The sequence below is a fragment of the Pavona decussata genome, unplaced genomic scaffold, assembly GCF_977016875.1.
Source record: "Pavona decussata unplaced genomic scaffold, jaPavDecu1.1 SCAFFOLD_223, whole genome shotgun sequence".
Lineage (NCBI taxonomy): Eukaryota > Metazoa > Cnidaria > Anthozoa > Scleractinia > Agariciidae > Pavona > Pavona decussata.
In genome coordinates this window covers 2,784,119-2,798,818 of record NW_028145628.1, presented here as the reverse complement: position 1 = coordinate 2,798,818, position 14,700 = coordinate 2,784,119, and the positions used below count along the sequence as shown (strand labels likewise).

General features: G+C 37.7%; 2 protein-coding genes across 2 annotated transcripts; one reads left to right on the top strand and one right to left on the bottom strand.

Moving 5' to 3' along the window:
- The first annotated feature begins 50 nt into the window (after nucleotides 1-50).
- LOC146459168 (small ribosomal subunit protein mS25-like) lies at nucleotides 51-4,325 on the top strand. Its single transcript, XM_085090077.1, has 4 exons — nucleotides 51-259; nucleotides 712-818; nucleotides 1,695-1,785; nucleotides 3,501-4,325. The coding sequence occupies exons 1-4, from the start codon at nucleotides 132-134 to the stop codon at nucleotides 3,679-3,681; spliced, it is 507 nt and encodes a 168-aa protein (XP_084946203.1). The 5' UTR covers nucleotides 51-131; the 3' UTR covers nucleotides 3,682-4,325.
- Nucleotides 3,894-14,700, bottom strand: LOC146459167 (rabenosyn-5-like). The gene is made up of 9 exons (XM_085090072.1): nucleotides 14,319-14,700; nucleotides 14,027-14,127; nucleotides 12,478-12,541; nucleotides 11,521-11,682; nucleotides 10,525-10,651; nucleotides 9,386-9,443; nucleotides 8,983-9,053; nucleotides 8,014-8,100; nucleotides 3,894-6,667 (listed from the first exon to the last, which is right to left on the bottom strand). The coding sequence occupies exons 1-9, from the start codon at nucleotides 14,596-14,598 to the stop codon at nucleotides 6,130-6,132; spliced, it is 1,488 nt and encodes a 495-aa protein (XP_084946198.1). The 5' UTR covers nucleotides 14,599-14,700; the 3' UTR covers nucleotides 3,894-6,129.

The following is a 14,700-nucleotide window of genomic DNA, read 5'->3' as shown; positions in this document are numbered from 1 at the left end:
CATTGAATATTAACCAGCGGCTTTAGCTCCAAACAATTCTTTCTTCATGTAAAGTCAACGAATTACCGCTGTCAAGCCGCGTGTTTTATCATGGCGGTTGATCTGGAATAGCTTCGATCTCTTTTATCAAAATGCCAACTGGAAAATTTCCTTTTCGACGTACATACGAATTCCTTTCCGCTGGAAAGTTAATATTGAAATCAAGTGTAAAGACAGTGCTTCTAAACTACACCCATCGCAAGAATAGCATCGGACTCAGGTATAAAAGCAATATGTTATGTAAACTCCTCTCGAACTTCTTGGAATCCTCCCCAATGGCACCATCCATGGCCTTTACCAGCGTGGAGAATGAGAAATCACCCATTGCCTTTATCACCCTGAAAAACCAGAAATTTGTTTCATACTCTTAGGGGAAGGGGGGGGGACTTCCCACACTACCCTCCTAGTATTATCCATTGCCTTAATTTATCACCCTGGAGAGTGAGAAATTTGCTTTGTACTAACAGGGGAAGAGGGGAACTTCCCACACTAGCCCCCTAGTGCTACCCATTGCCTTAATTTATCACCCTGGAGAGTGAGACATTTGCTTTGTACTAACAGGGGAAGAGGGGTACTTCCCACACTAGCCCCCTAGTATCACCCATTGCCTTTATCACCCTGGAGAGTGAGAAATTTGCTTTGTTCTAACAGTGTTCTGTATCATGTTGTTAGGAATTTCATTTACAAGGATATTCCTCAGATTCAGTACAAGAATCATGCTGTTCAGATCATGTCACTAAGAAGCAAGTTGCACAATCCTGTGATAAATGTATTTTTTGGTAAGCATCAGCTTGAAACAATCAATCTCCATTGTAGCTTACATAATAAATTTTAGGCAAACACTTATTTCTAAATCTCAAACTGACCTTTCTCCTTCTAAATTTTTGTACCCAAAGTATTAATCACACTTAGCTACCGAACCCGGGTCAACAGGTTACCAAACGGGAACCTCCCACCACATGACTACTGACGACTCACTGCCAGATTCTTCAATTTTTTGGCTACAAATCCTAACCCTCGATATAAATTAAGCTAACCAGAGAGCTAATTAGGCTAACTGGAGTGTTACACTGTATGTAGGCTAACCTGAGTGCTAATTAGGCTAACTGGAGCGCTACACTGTATGTAGGCTAACCTGAGTGCTAATTAGGCTAACTGGAGTGCTAATTATTTATTGATCAGTGTTGTTTTGGGCTAACCAGTAAGCTTCACTTCATGTACATGTAATAAATTGATCCCCTTTAAGCGCTTCTGCACAAAGGGATAATTAACAACTGCACAAGACACACCCCTGTTCAAAGGTTACTTATTGTTGATTGATGCTGTCACTCTCATAGCAGTCACATTGTTTTCTACTTCGTGTCATTTTTTTCCCACCCACCCTCACTGTTTTCTATTTGTCTAACTTAGGGACAGGAAAGGTGGCAGAGAGGTTTATTTCTTTTGATGTTCCAGTATTATCTTGTGTCTTTGGATGTGAAAATAAACTTCTCTCTTGGGCAAAAACAAACTGTGTTGTTTATGTGTTGTTGGCAAGGGCAATTTTAAGTAAATGTCCAAGTTAACGGCAATTTAAGATACATGTACGGAAGCGAGTGCTGACCGACATTTTAGGGCTGGTTCCAATTTTGAATAATCATTTTTGTTCTGTGTAGGTGATGGAAGAAAAGTCATGATTGATGTGGAGGCCAAAACTGGCCCTGAAATTTTGGAGATTTTTGGCAAAGTGGCTGGAGCAACTGAATCGTAAGTAACAAGAGGTAATTCACTAATACAAGAGATACTTTTCTCAAAATAAATTTTTATTAATTATCACAAAATGCAGTCCACAGAGGTTTGCATCATTTTCAAAAACTTTTTCTGAACTGCAGCTGCTAAGCAACCTTTTAAAACATGTTGTGTGAAATAACATGTAAAAACCCAATCCATTTAAACGGTTTCATATTTGCTTCAACACTTTGTTGAACCAAATGTCAGGGGCATTTGAACAGATTGTTTAACTGGTAATTGTTGAAAGTGTAAAAGATAGTGAAAGCTTGTTGAAAGCATGTAAAACTTTCATTCAACATCAATTTAACCTTTTTGTTCTCAAAAATGTTTAATGGTGTTGAAACCATTTTAAGGTGATTCCATCGAATTGCATTGCGCATCCTTGCTGCGCATAATTTTTCGCGTCATTTAGCGCGCGCGCGAACACAACATTACAGGATTTCCTTGAGGTTAAGCTCGGCAGGAAAATAAATGGTCCTTTTCTTCCTAACGAGCACGGTGACCCCCATTTTTTAATGAATCAATTTAAATGTCATACGGTTGACCACTATATATCGCGATTTAAAGAAAAGTTTAATACTCTATTTTGAGATATTTTTATTTGAATGCTTTAAAAAGCATGTATTTAGGTAGTGCTGCTTACGTGCACACGGAGCAAAATCTTTAATTTCTTTCATAATCTTAATTCCAGTTCAATGAAAATAGTTTGTTGTGTAAGATTAAAGTAAATTTTGTTGAACTGCTTTGATATTTTTCCTTTTCTTCCTAACGAGCACGGTGACCCCCATTTTTTAATGCATCAATTTAAATGTCATACGGTTGACCACTATATATCGCGATTTAAAGAAAAGTTTAATACTCTATTTTGAGATATTTTTATTTGAATGCTTTAAAAAGCACGTATTTAGGTAGTGCTGCTTACGTGCACACGGAGCAAAATCTTTAATTTCTTTCATAATCTTAATTCCAGTTCAATGAAAATAGTTTGTTGTGTAAGATTAAAGTAAATTTTGTTGAACTGCTTCGATATTTTAATGCAAGAAATTAATTTTTCTAGAAATGATAGTTCCCTTTTCTGATTACTAGCGTTCCTGATATAAACCTTGTGGGTCATCTATTTACTATAATAGTCACCCAGGTTGCACAAAAACGAGCACGGTGACCCCCATTTTTTATTGCATTTTTGTAGTGCTCATAACATAGTCATGAACTGGACCAAGTTTTAGACAATTTTAAATACTCCTTCTTTTTCAGCGGAATCACCTTAAATGGTCAGGTGCATTTAGACAAAAATGGTTAGGTGCATTAGACAGAAGTTAAACAGATCTTGGGCAAATGCTGGGCAGATGTTGAACAGAGTATTTTGAACACTTTGTTCAACATCTGCCCAACATTTGCCCAAGATCTGTTCAGCTTTTGTTGAATGAGTGTTTGTCATATGTGGAAACGGTTTAAACAGGCCTTAATTAAGTCCACTTATGTCCAGAAATGCACCTAACCCTGAATTTGGGTACTTCAATGACATAGAACACAGACCTTTTTGTTGTTTTCATATGACTAATTATGTGTGTTTTAGTAAGAATTAAGGTTAGGGGACACTTTGTGATGTCTATCATCCAGTTCATGAATCTCATAAGCATGCATTTCTGAACATATCTCATCAAGTCTGTAAATTAAATTTACGTTATCAGGGAGAGACAAGACAGAGCAATGCCCAAATATCCTGGTCGTTTCAACCCGGCAAATTTTGGCAAATATGGCCACTGCTACTGCATGTGTGAGAAGCCAGGTCAGTTCCCATGCCCCAGCAGAGTGCCTCATCCTGATGCAAAGAAACCAAAATTCTGGCAACAGAAAGGAGAAGCAACATAATAATCTACACAAATAGGAATAGGAATTTTGTAGTAGTAAATACAGTGTATTTATTGTCAAGGTGTAAGCACAAAGTTTTGTTGTGAAAGAGATTACACCTACTTTTCGGTTCAGCATAATTGCAAGTCATACAACTAGACTGAGGGTGGGCGGGGGGAGTGACAACCTTTACAGTTAAATGATCCATTGACAATAAAACTTTCGACGCAGTGTTTATAAAGATTGTATAATTTTATTTCAATTTTCTAAATAGCAATGTTGTGATGTTAATGAATTTTTATTCAAGGAACAATGTCTTATTACTGTCTTTTCCATTTTGACAATAAAATTATTTTGTATAATTTTATTTTGAAATAAAAAGACCATTTTTGGGAGAGCAAGTAAAAGTAAATAAAAATGTTTCACGGACATCTTTGCAGTTTGCCTCAGGAGGTTGTTTAATGTATAGCTATACGGCTGTAAAGATGGCTACTGGCAATTGATTTATGTTTCATCTATAGTGTAATAAGCTGCTTTCCATAATGGCAGCCAAAATAATTGTTTAGCCTTAGCTCGTTGCCTAATAATTTCATAATTAACATTAATAGTCTGTTATTAATAGAACTTTATTAATAACAACCCTACATGTAAATTCTTAAAAGAAATAAATACTTTTACACAGCATTTTACAGTGGTTTCATAATCATTACAGGCTGGGCATCAGACAAATTGACTGTCTGAAAATGACATTGCCTATATGTAGCTCCTTTTAACATCTCAACTAACTTCATCCCAAAATCAATGGTTCATTAAGAGTTTAAAGAGACAGGCAAGAGATTAGTGTATCTTAGCCTGTAAGCAAGCTCTCTTTTGTGTCAACCATGAGAGGATTGGGTTAGGATGGGTGGTGTGGGTGGGGCCTCCACCCCAATCCTCTTGACACTCCCACTATAATCCTCTCGTGGCTGACCTAAAAGAGAGCTTGCTCGCAGGCTAAGTGTACCTAGGCAGGATAAATAACTTCGATGTGTTCTTTTACAGAAAAAGTCAGTTGAGATGCTAAACATAGATGGGTGAAGTTGTGTTCATTGACAATCTTGTACCCTGAGTCCTCAGGCTCTTCGGCCAGTGGTTAGTCGTCAGGAGAGACTCTGGGAACTTCAAATTTTATTACCGCAGGATTTCTGTGGTAAAACAATGGAAACCGTTACAGAACAGCCAATCAAAAAATTTGAATTTTTTCGAGGTACCCAGAGTCTCTCCTGGCACCCACCCGCTCAGACCAAAAAGCCTGAGGACTCTGGGTATGAGATTGGTTCATTGACAGTCAATTTCCCCGGTGTCATGGTGCTGACTGTTAATGAAACCCTTGATTTTAAACACTCTCACCTGAACTATCTAAGTATACAAAATTCTGTTAAAATATCAATGGCTTAATTTAAAAATAGAAAATTAGATTACAATGAATTTTTGTTTATGAAAATAATCTTCAATTCCTCTGTCATACAATGGCCTGCAAACAAAAATCTTTGTTTTGATTATTTAATTGGCTTTTTTTCTCTGCTGTGTCATTCCATGAATACCAAAAAATGGTGGGTGACACAGTTGGAAAAAAATATATATATAAATTTAACACATAAGATAATTGAAAAGTTTAAGGTGGCTGAACACAGTTTGCGCGCGCTTTACAGATTCTGTAAGTGATGCTATTAAGCGCGCGCTAGGGTTGTGGTACGCAAATACGGCGGTCGATAAAGTGATCCCTCAATTTCACATGAAATGGATAATAAAGTTAAGTTTTGATCCTAAATAACTGAGTTTCTCGTTTCTGGGCCCTCTTTTCTTTCCGAGCAAAAAAAACATTCAACAAGACCTTTCGCGTGCTTTTCATCTTTGCCATGAAACCCAAATAAAATCACGCATGCGCATTTGACCAAAAAATTGCGACTGGTTGTTTTCGTGGAAATTAACTGTTTTCTAAGGAACCGCTCATTAGAATTCCCTGAAATTTCGCATGAAAATAGTTCCCTAAAAGCGTAACTCGCCTACAAAGAGAAACCTAAATCTAACAGAGGGTATCTTCACAAAACATTAAAATGCAAAATCAATATTTGCAGGAGATCTCTCTGTCAAAATAACATGAAAATAGTGCAACTGTGTCAGTGTTTTGTGAGTTGTTCTAGATACAAAAAATGGAAAAAATCTAATGAGTACATTTTCTAAAAATAAAGGAAACCTACTATTTATGGATGTTTAATAGTTTGCTGCGTTGCCATGGAAATGGTACTTACCTCAACAAGACGTACAAAATACATTCTTTCTTAGTTGGTCTTACACCATATCAATTTTGGGCGTCCAGAAATACATAGTTTCCAAATAACGTCTTCTAACATCTGTACACTAAAAAACTGTATTCAGCCACCTTAATTATCCTGTGTATTGAAATCTCCTATTCAAGCCAGAAATTGGTTATCTTTGCTGATGCTGTCGCATGTATTCTTCTTCGAGTTCCATCAAGTTTCTTTCGAGCATTTCAACCTCATCAAATTTCTTTTGTTCTTTTGCTTGTTTTATATAACTCTTAATAATGTCTATTTGCTGAAGCATAGGGTCTGGGGATGAACCTTGAGTGATAGGGACTGGGCCCCAGCCATTTCCTACAACAGATTCTGGAGAAGTCTGCTGAACAGTCTTGACTTTGCCTGAAGGCTCATTTCTGTTGTAATCTCCTCTTCCTTGTGTTTTATTCTGCCTCAGTTTTGCTGCTTGCAGTCTGTCCTGCATGGCTCTTTCTCTCTGCGCCTTCTCCTCGGCTGCTTTTCTTGCCAATGAGTTTGCTCTTTCCTCTTGAAGTTTACTGACTTTATCCACAGGTGGTAGGTTTGGAAGAGTAAACATGTTTTCCTGTAGGTATCCTGTAGCATAGGCCCTGATTCCCTTTTGTAGTTTGAGTGCATGAGGGCTTGGTGGTGTCTCGGACTGGGTTCCCAGTGACGCTATCTTTTTACTGAAGATAAAAACATCAAGGCTTAGTTTCAGTGACATCTGGGATAAAATGAGATGGCTTTTCTCACAGTTCACATTCTTCTAGTAAAGAAGCTCTCTACATGCTACCCTAGCTCTCATTCCTAGTACCATTTTTTAACCAAACATTTGCTTATTTCGGCGACCCATAAATTGAGGAAAAAAATTAGGGGCATTTTTAAAGCAGAATCTCTGAATTACACATTCCAATAAAATTAATGTAAAAACAAAAATATATATATAAAAAAAATTGTCATATATACTGACAGTTTAAGTAACAGAGAATGGAAACAATGACAATTACCAACTCCAGAAACTATGGGCAGACTGGTACGAATGAGAGCGTGATATCTACCCAAACGATCCCACCATTCCTTACTTGTACCACACTTGTCATAGTTTCTGGAGTGGGAAATAGCTTGTTTTCCATAGTATAATTTACTGAAGCCCAGCTTGAAGGTCACTTAAAGCTAACCATCAAAATCATGAGGAGGTAATTCTGCAATTGAGTAATGAAGTACTCTGTACACATCAATTCTATTTTCAAATAGCCCGCTTGTATATGGTCACTGTCAATATTACCGTACTCAGCTTTTGTTCCGCAGCAATTGTACAAAAACCATCTGTCAATTCCAACAGTTCCCATCCCATCTCCCCCTGGGGAGGGGGATAAGTGGGCCATTTTTACACCTTGTACATCCTGGGAGTTGGGCTTTATTAAGTCCATTCTGAGACATTTAGCGACCTCATGAGTTTCACCTTAATACTATAAAATTATAAGTTCATAAGAAAAGAAAAGAAATTCTTGATTAACTTCATCTGAGTAGGACATAAATGAGAAGGTAGATCCACAGAAGGAATTGTCATCGCCAGGTACTGCATTTAACTGCACTGTGAGGCACCTGTTGCACACAATTTCTTCCAGGGAAGGGGGGGGGGGGGGGGGAAGGAGGGAGGGTTTGGCTATGAGCACTCTTGGACTTGACTTATGCTTCAAAAGTCATTAATAATTCATAAGCCCACTGACCTATCAAATGGTTGAGAAAACATCACGTGCAGAGGTTTTAAAACCCGATAAAACCTCCTCCTTATTCATCTGCAGTGTTTAATGTTTTTCTCATACTATGCTAATTTCCAACAGCATCACTGTTCTGAACTCTCTTGACACATGCTTTTCCAGGAATGGTTTTTGAAGCCATTCAAAAAAATTCGCAGCACATGTTTTACCGGGTCTACATCCACTTGGCTGCACCTCCTGGTTTTAAATCCCAATAAAACCCTGCTGCTCATCTTTTAAACATTACATTAACCAAACAATCATGCACTCACCTGATGATATCAACTGATTCATAAATCTTCAGTAATTTAGCACGTACATGGGCAGCCTCTTGCAAGTCATACTGAATATCACCTAGACTAAAAAGATACAAAATAGAGACCAAAACCCTGTGAACACTGTTGGGAAATGCAAGTAAAACACTACAGCTGACTGTAAAGAAAAAGATTTATCAGTTGCCCATAAAAACTGCACAAAAGTTGTTCATCTTATTAGCTAAAGTGGTATATAAGGATTTCTACCACAGAGAAAAACTAATAATAACACAAATTTAAACTAATTGATACAAATTAGTGAACTGAGCATCTAGGACAAGCTAACGAATGTCTTTGTATGTCCCTCAGTACTCTTTACCAAAATTTGGGAATTCAGGGATGTCGATGAGAGCCGGCTTCCAGCAAATTTCACTGCTGGAATGAGAACACAAATACTTGAGGCTAATTTTAAAGGTGTGCGGTCCAAAAGAGCCGGCTGGGGTTATAAATGAGTGCAGTGTTCCAGATAACAGGGGGTCTCAGGTCAAAAATCCAACAAAGCTGGCTTCCTGACCCAACAAGTTGATGGCAAACTGGAGAAGATTTGGAGAGAACCAGAGCTATTGATCCTCAAATTCTTCATTCACTCTCTGACTTTGAATGTTACATTTATCTGGAAGCCTGCTTCATGGTTTTTCCTAGCATCATCCCTGGAAATCTCTGGAAATTCCCCAACAATGTTTGAGAGTATCCATGACCTTAGAGAAATAATCAAAGAGGTACCTGGAAAGAAGCCCTAAGTGACTTTTGATGAACTGCTACATTCGTCTGCCAAATTGCCTTGTATCCACTTGTGAAACAAAAGGAGAATTTGACCCCCCATCAAAAGTCACTTAGGGCCTTATTCCGCGCACCCCTTCAATTGTTCACCAGATATCTAACTATTAACCAAACTTATTCCCTGTTTATCAAACAACTGTCACTCACTTTATTGAATCAGCCATTTTGGTATAGACTGGCTGCAATGTCTCTGCCTCACCCATACAGCTTTTCATTTTCTGTTAAAACAATGGATCTTAATTATACTTAATTATAATATTAAAATATTATTATAGCCATCAACTAATTAACAACAATAGCCACAATAGAACTGATAACATTCTAGATAATACATTTTAATTAATTACATGCTGTAATAGACCTTGAAATGGTAAACAATTCAGCTGGGTTCAATTTTTCCAGATTATTCTTACATGCTTTTACAGATTATTCTTACATTTCAACTCATGCACAAACTGGAGATTTTCATGACCAGAGGAAAATTCAATGAACTCTTCCCTTACCTACCTCCTACCTTAACAAATAATAAAATAAAATACTTTTTTCTTACTTCATACAGCTGAACAATAGCTGGCTTTGTTTTCTTCTCCTTTTCTTGCCTGTCATATCTTTGAAAACACATTCCGACAATCAACATCATGACGTTAGACAACCATTAAATCTTCTAAATTTACATAAATATAGTCTGCAACTGATAGCAAAATCAAACTAGACAAGTAGGAAATAATAGAGAGATTCAGAATCACGTTTACGGCAAATGTGAGGTTTGCGTTTATGTTTTCTTTGAATAATTAGCAAATAGATGAGAATAGTGCATTTAACAATTCTGACCTCTCATGTTAATTATGCAAAACTACTCAATTTTACTGAGAAACTGAAAACAGCAAGCGGCAAATGAAGGTCTGGATAAACATGTTCATGGGTAGACTGAGCTACAGGAGACTCGTGGGAGCTAAGGCCATTAAACTAGGTTCATGGGACAAACATCCTGCATACTGCTAGGATTGAAATGTCGATCATGTGGTATATGAAATAAATGTGATGGTATATTTCAAGCCTGAATGAGAATGATGTATTATTCTAGAAAATGACACAGGCATACAGTCAACTCTTGTCTTGCAGACACCTCGCTAATACGGACACCCCGATAATATGGACAGCAGCTAAATCCCCGGCAAAAATAAATTGCAGACGCTTGACTAAACTAAATTCCCGCCATTACGGACTCTTGCTATTTAGGACACTTACTCGCGGTCCCGAGGGTGTCCGCAATAAAGGGAGTTGACTGTACTCAGAAAAAAGAAATCCGAGTGCTCCTATCAGGAGTTGAACCTTCTGTATTAGACCTTCTGATTGCTAGTTCAGATTATCTACAACTGAGCTACAGGAGACTCATGGGAGCTAAGGCCATTAAACTAGGTTCATGGGACAAACATCCTGCGATGGTACATGTATATTTCAAGCCTGGTGAATGAATAAGAATGATGTATTATTCTAGAAAGTGACACAGGCATACTCGGAAAAAAGAAATCCGAGTGCTCCTATCAGGAGTCAAACCTAAGACCTTCCGATTACTAGTTTGGATGCTCTACCAATGAGCTACAGGAGACTCGTGGGAGCTTTAGGCCATTAAACTAGGTTCTTGGGATATTATTTCTAAATCTCTCTATTAGCACCATGTAGTTGTACCTTTCTAAACAATCCATACATGACTGGCAGGTACGAATTCCAGCCTCGTCAGAATCATCTTTAGAATGACCTTTTGATTTCCTGGGAAGACTGTGGGAGCCAGCTTGATCCAACTTCAATACACTTACTATGAAATAATGTGACTGCCTGTTAATTTCAATTTGACCACCACAAGCAGTTACAAGATGGCTGAAACAATCGCCAAAATTGCCGTAATTCCTATTAAACAGGATCTGTTAATTAGAAACAAACAGTTCACTTCAATCCCAACCCCTCCCTTCCCCATTTCCGTGTTGGTTTTTGTAAGTATGAAGCATGCATGGCCAAAATTCACACATTCAATGGGTTTGGCTTAACACTGGGGGAAGGGTTTGGTTGTCCTCTTTGAGGTGCCCTCAGTGGGGGCATTAGTGTTGAACTTGTGAGAGCAATAATGAGACCACTGGCTTGGCACTATTGTGTACCCAGTTCAATTCCTAGACTCTCTCAGTAGAAATTTATCTACTCAGATCTACCTAGATTTAATGTTAGAAATTTATTGATCCATCAATCAATGACAAGCCACAGGAGGGAGAAGGCTTTGGCAAAAGCAGGCCATTTGAACCTAGCTGATATTTTCTGTTCAAATGCCCCATTGCACTTGAGGCATTTTTGGATTGCTCAAAAGAGTCGCAAAGCTTCTTTCATAATTAGTTACTAGTCAGGCAGATAATCAACAAATCTCCTGGCTATGCTTCCTGCTCGTGTCTCCCATGCAGCTCAATCCTTTAACCCCTAATATCAAAGAAAAAATTCTACTACCTCCTCCCCATACTTTTCTTATAAAAGTACTGGGGAGAAGTTTTTGAAAAATCAAGAAAATTTACCTTGGTTGATCATATCCTTAAATATTCTCATTACCTCAAGGGTTAAATAAGCATTGATGTAACAAGGAGAAATTTGATACTGATCACTGTTAGGGCTTAAAATGTTGACATTGCTACATGTATTACGTACCTGAAAAAGTTAAAGAAACGAAAGCGGAGCAGGTTCCACACATTATTCCTCCACACAGTCTGCAGTGATGTCTACGACGGGTCACATTGAACCGTTTTTTACAAATTGGACAAAACTTCACTTCACTGTCAGCTATCCAGGGAACCAGACTTTTCTCAAGGGCTATAAAAAAATCAGTTTGACAAAAATTATTTTAATTAACAGCTGTCACTGTGGTTACTTTTGTGCGAAAAAAGTGTGGTTATTAGATATTTATTGTGAGAAAATTAGAACTGTAGACAGGGTTTTGTGGGAATATTCATTTTTTAGGCTGTAATAACAAAGACCAAGTGTAGCGTAGTTGGTAACAAGTGAATGCTAAAGCAAGACTGAATATAAAAATTAGTACCTCACAGTACAAAAGGATGTGGGAGTTGAGTATCAAGTGGGATGAAAGTTCTGCTCCTTTTTCCTACAGTGCAATGTTGTACATGTAACAATGTCCTACTAAATGGTGTAGTCAAAAAATATTGTGGTTTTGGCATAAAATTTAAGCAAAATTGAGCTTGCTGTGGGTAATATTAATTAATTGCTCTGAGAAAGCTAATATTTAGCCACTGAGCCGACAGGGCGTTACCTAATCAGGTCCAGGTATTAGTGTGACATCGCTTACAGTGCGACTTCTATTACCGGGGTCACTTAACACTGGCCAATGAGATAACATTATGATACGAACAGTGAATAATACCAAAATTTGGGGTTTTGACTGTTGTTTTCCATCTACTCGTGATTGGTTCAATCAGCTTTAGTTGAAATTCATTGTTCTTGTCCTGCAATCTGATTGGCCAGTTTTGTTTAAGTGACCCTGGTAACAGTAGTCGCACCGTAAATGGGGGAACTAATAATGGTTTCCTCATTTATAGGAAACGCTTTAGTTTAGTCAAACTGATATTACTTGACGTGCTTATTTTTACTCACATTTTCGACCTGGTCTTGCAGGCAGTCCTGGTGAGTCCAGTACATGCACTCCTGACCTCAACAACTAGAGAAATTAACAAATACATGTAAAAATGTGTGTATCATTTATACATGTAGCCTGGTATTTTGTTCCAGAGTCTACATCTCAGTATATTTAGTATTAGTATAAGCCACACAAGTGAATAGGACTTTTTGTGTGCGCTGATTGGCTAGCTCAGAGGTAATTAGCCAAGTACTATTCACCTCTGAGCAGCCGAAGAGAAACCAGATGGCTTCCCGTTTCGCCACGGTTGTAACTTAAGAGGAAATTATTTCGATAAACAAGGCGGCTGTTAAAAATAAACATAAATGGCAACAAAGTTTGGTTTGACGGCATGAAATGGTCACTTCTTTAATCTTTTCATCCTCATATTCTAAGGCGAAAAATGGAAATACAATCCCTTGTTTACAAAAACTGCCAAGAACTAAAATTACAATGAAAACAATGAAACATCTAAGATTTTTCAGCATGGTTTCAACAACACGACAAATTTCACAGAAAAATTGAAGAAATGACACCGTAGGAACTACATCTGTAAATAACTGTCTCCAAAAGTTTTATTTGGCTGCAATTTTTTTGGTCCACTAGTTATTCAGCTTGTGTGGTATATACTAAAACAATTATTGACCTCAGTGTTGGTGAAAGAGATGGATAATTACCTCCACTTCGGTGAATAATTGTTAATTATTTACACAGCTATTACTTTCCATTCGTCAGGGAGCCAGATGGGCAATAGCACTTTTTGAAAATAAACTGGAAAATGCTCCATGACAATGCCACACAGTACTGCAATTAAAAAAGTTGATTTATTCCCTTCTGGGCTTACAATGTACTTTCATTTTAATGAAAGCTTGTTCATGCCAAAGTAACGCTCAGGCAAGTCCTATTTCTCAATATTGTGGCAGCAACTGTTTGTTCTGTGTATATATTTTCTCAAAATGTCTTCCTCAGACGTACGTAGTTCATAAAGAATTTATAAGTCTTTGTAAAGGTGAAGCAAAGCAACAGTATTGCAAGGTGAAAATCATGTAATATGTCAAAAACGAGGGCGAGTGCTTTAACACGGGTTCCAAATACCGAGAAACAGATGAAAGCACGAGGCCGCAAGCCGAGTGCTTTCATCTGTTTCGAGGTATTTGGAACCCGTGATAAAGCACGAAGCCCGAGTTTTTGACATGTCTTCTCAAATGAAACAATAAGAAATTAATCTCATTAAAATGCAAATGTTTGATCTCAGATGAAAAACATGTTTCATCTCAGATGAAAACCTGGTGGTGTTTCATCTGGTGTTTCATTGGGGTATCAAGATTCATCCACCTGACCGAAATGGAGGTCATTTATTGGCTTTTGACTGCATGAATTATTAATGAGTTTGAGAAGGGTCTGTCAAATACCTGAGGATTAGACTACTGCCCGACCCTGGGACAGACAGTGTTGAAAATGCCTTGGGGGGGGGGGGTAGTCACTGTCGGAATTGACTGATGCATTACAAACTATTGTAAGACGTACCTTTTCAAGTCTAATAAGGATTTTATTGGTTTCAACAACAAATCTGTCAATTTCTGCATCTCTCCTATCCCTGAATTCTCTAAAACTGCTTCTTGAAGCTCCTGAGTGAACAAATTAAACGGGCTCAAGCTTTTAATTAGTAAGTAGCTTTAACACACGTAAAATATAAGGATGAAAGCTTTTAAGCGATTCTTTTTTTTCATTTAGCTCCAGTAAGATTAAGCATAATAATATTCCGAAGCTGTTAATTTAATATCTTAAACTTAAGCTTAATTCAATATTTTCTTCTTACCAAATTCTTGGTGATCCCACAAAAAAGGGTCTACACCTCTGCTAACAGAACCTTCAGGAACGCCATCTTCACCATCCGCAATTGCCCCATCTGTTTCAGAACTGTCTATTTTATCCATAATCTTTCTTTTAGCCTTCCCAAACATCCCGCGTATTTGACGAAGAGTATCTTTATCGTCAGAATGACATTCCTCAAAATGCTTTTGCAAAAGCGACGCACTTCTTAAATCTTTTAAACACATTGGGCAGAGAAATCCTTCTTTGATGTCGTCTTCCTCCATTTTCTCACGTGTTTTGTAGTAGGAGAGTTGATAAAGGTTGCTTGCGGTAATTATTATGAGCAACTGGTAAACACAACATCTGCCGCCATATTGGTTTGGGAA

Excerpts from the sequence above, each read along its gene's own strand:
- LOC146459168 (XM_085090077.1), top strand. The coding sequence starts at position 132 with ATGCCAACTGGAAAATTTCCTTTTCGACGTACATACGAATTCCTTTCC. Across the intron at positions 260-711 it reads AAGAATAGCATCGGACTCAG|GAATTTCATTTACAAGGATA; the intron begins GTATAAAAGCAA and ends TCATGTTGTTAG. Across the intron at positions 819-1,694 it reads TGTGATAAATGTATTTTTTG|GTGATGGAAGAAAAGTCATG; the intron begins GTAAGCATCAGC and ends TGTTCTGTGTAG.
- LOC146459167 (XM_085090072.1), bottom strand. The coding sequence starts at position 14,598 with ATGGAGGAAGACGACATCAAAGAAGGATTTCTCTGCCCAATGTGTTTA. Across the intron at positions 12,542-14,026 it reads TCCTTATTAGACTTGAAAAG|TTGTTGAGGTCAGGAGTGCA; the intron begins GTACGTCTTACA and ends TAATTTCTCTAG. Across the intron at positions 10,652-11,520 it reads CGTTTCTTTAACTTTTTCAG|TAAGTGTATTGAAGTTGGAT; the intron begins GTACGTAATACA and ends ATTATTTCATAG.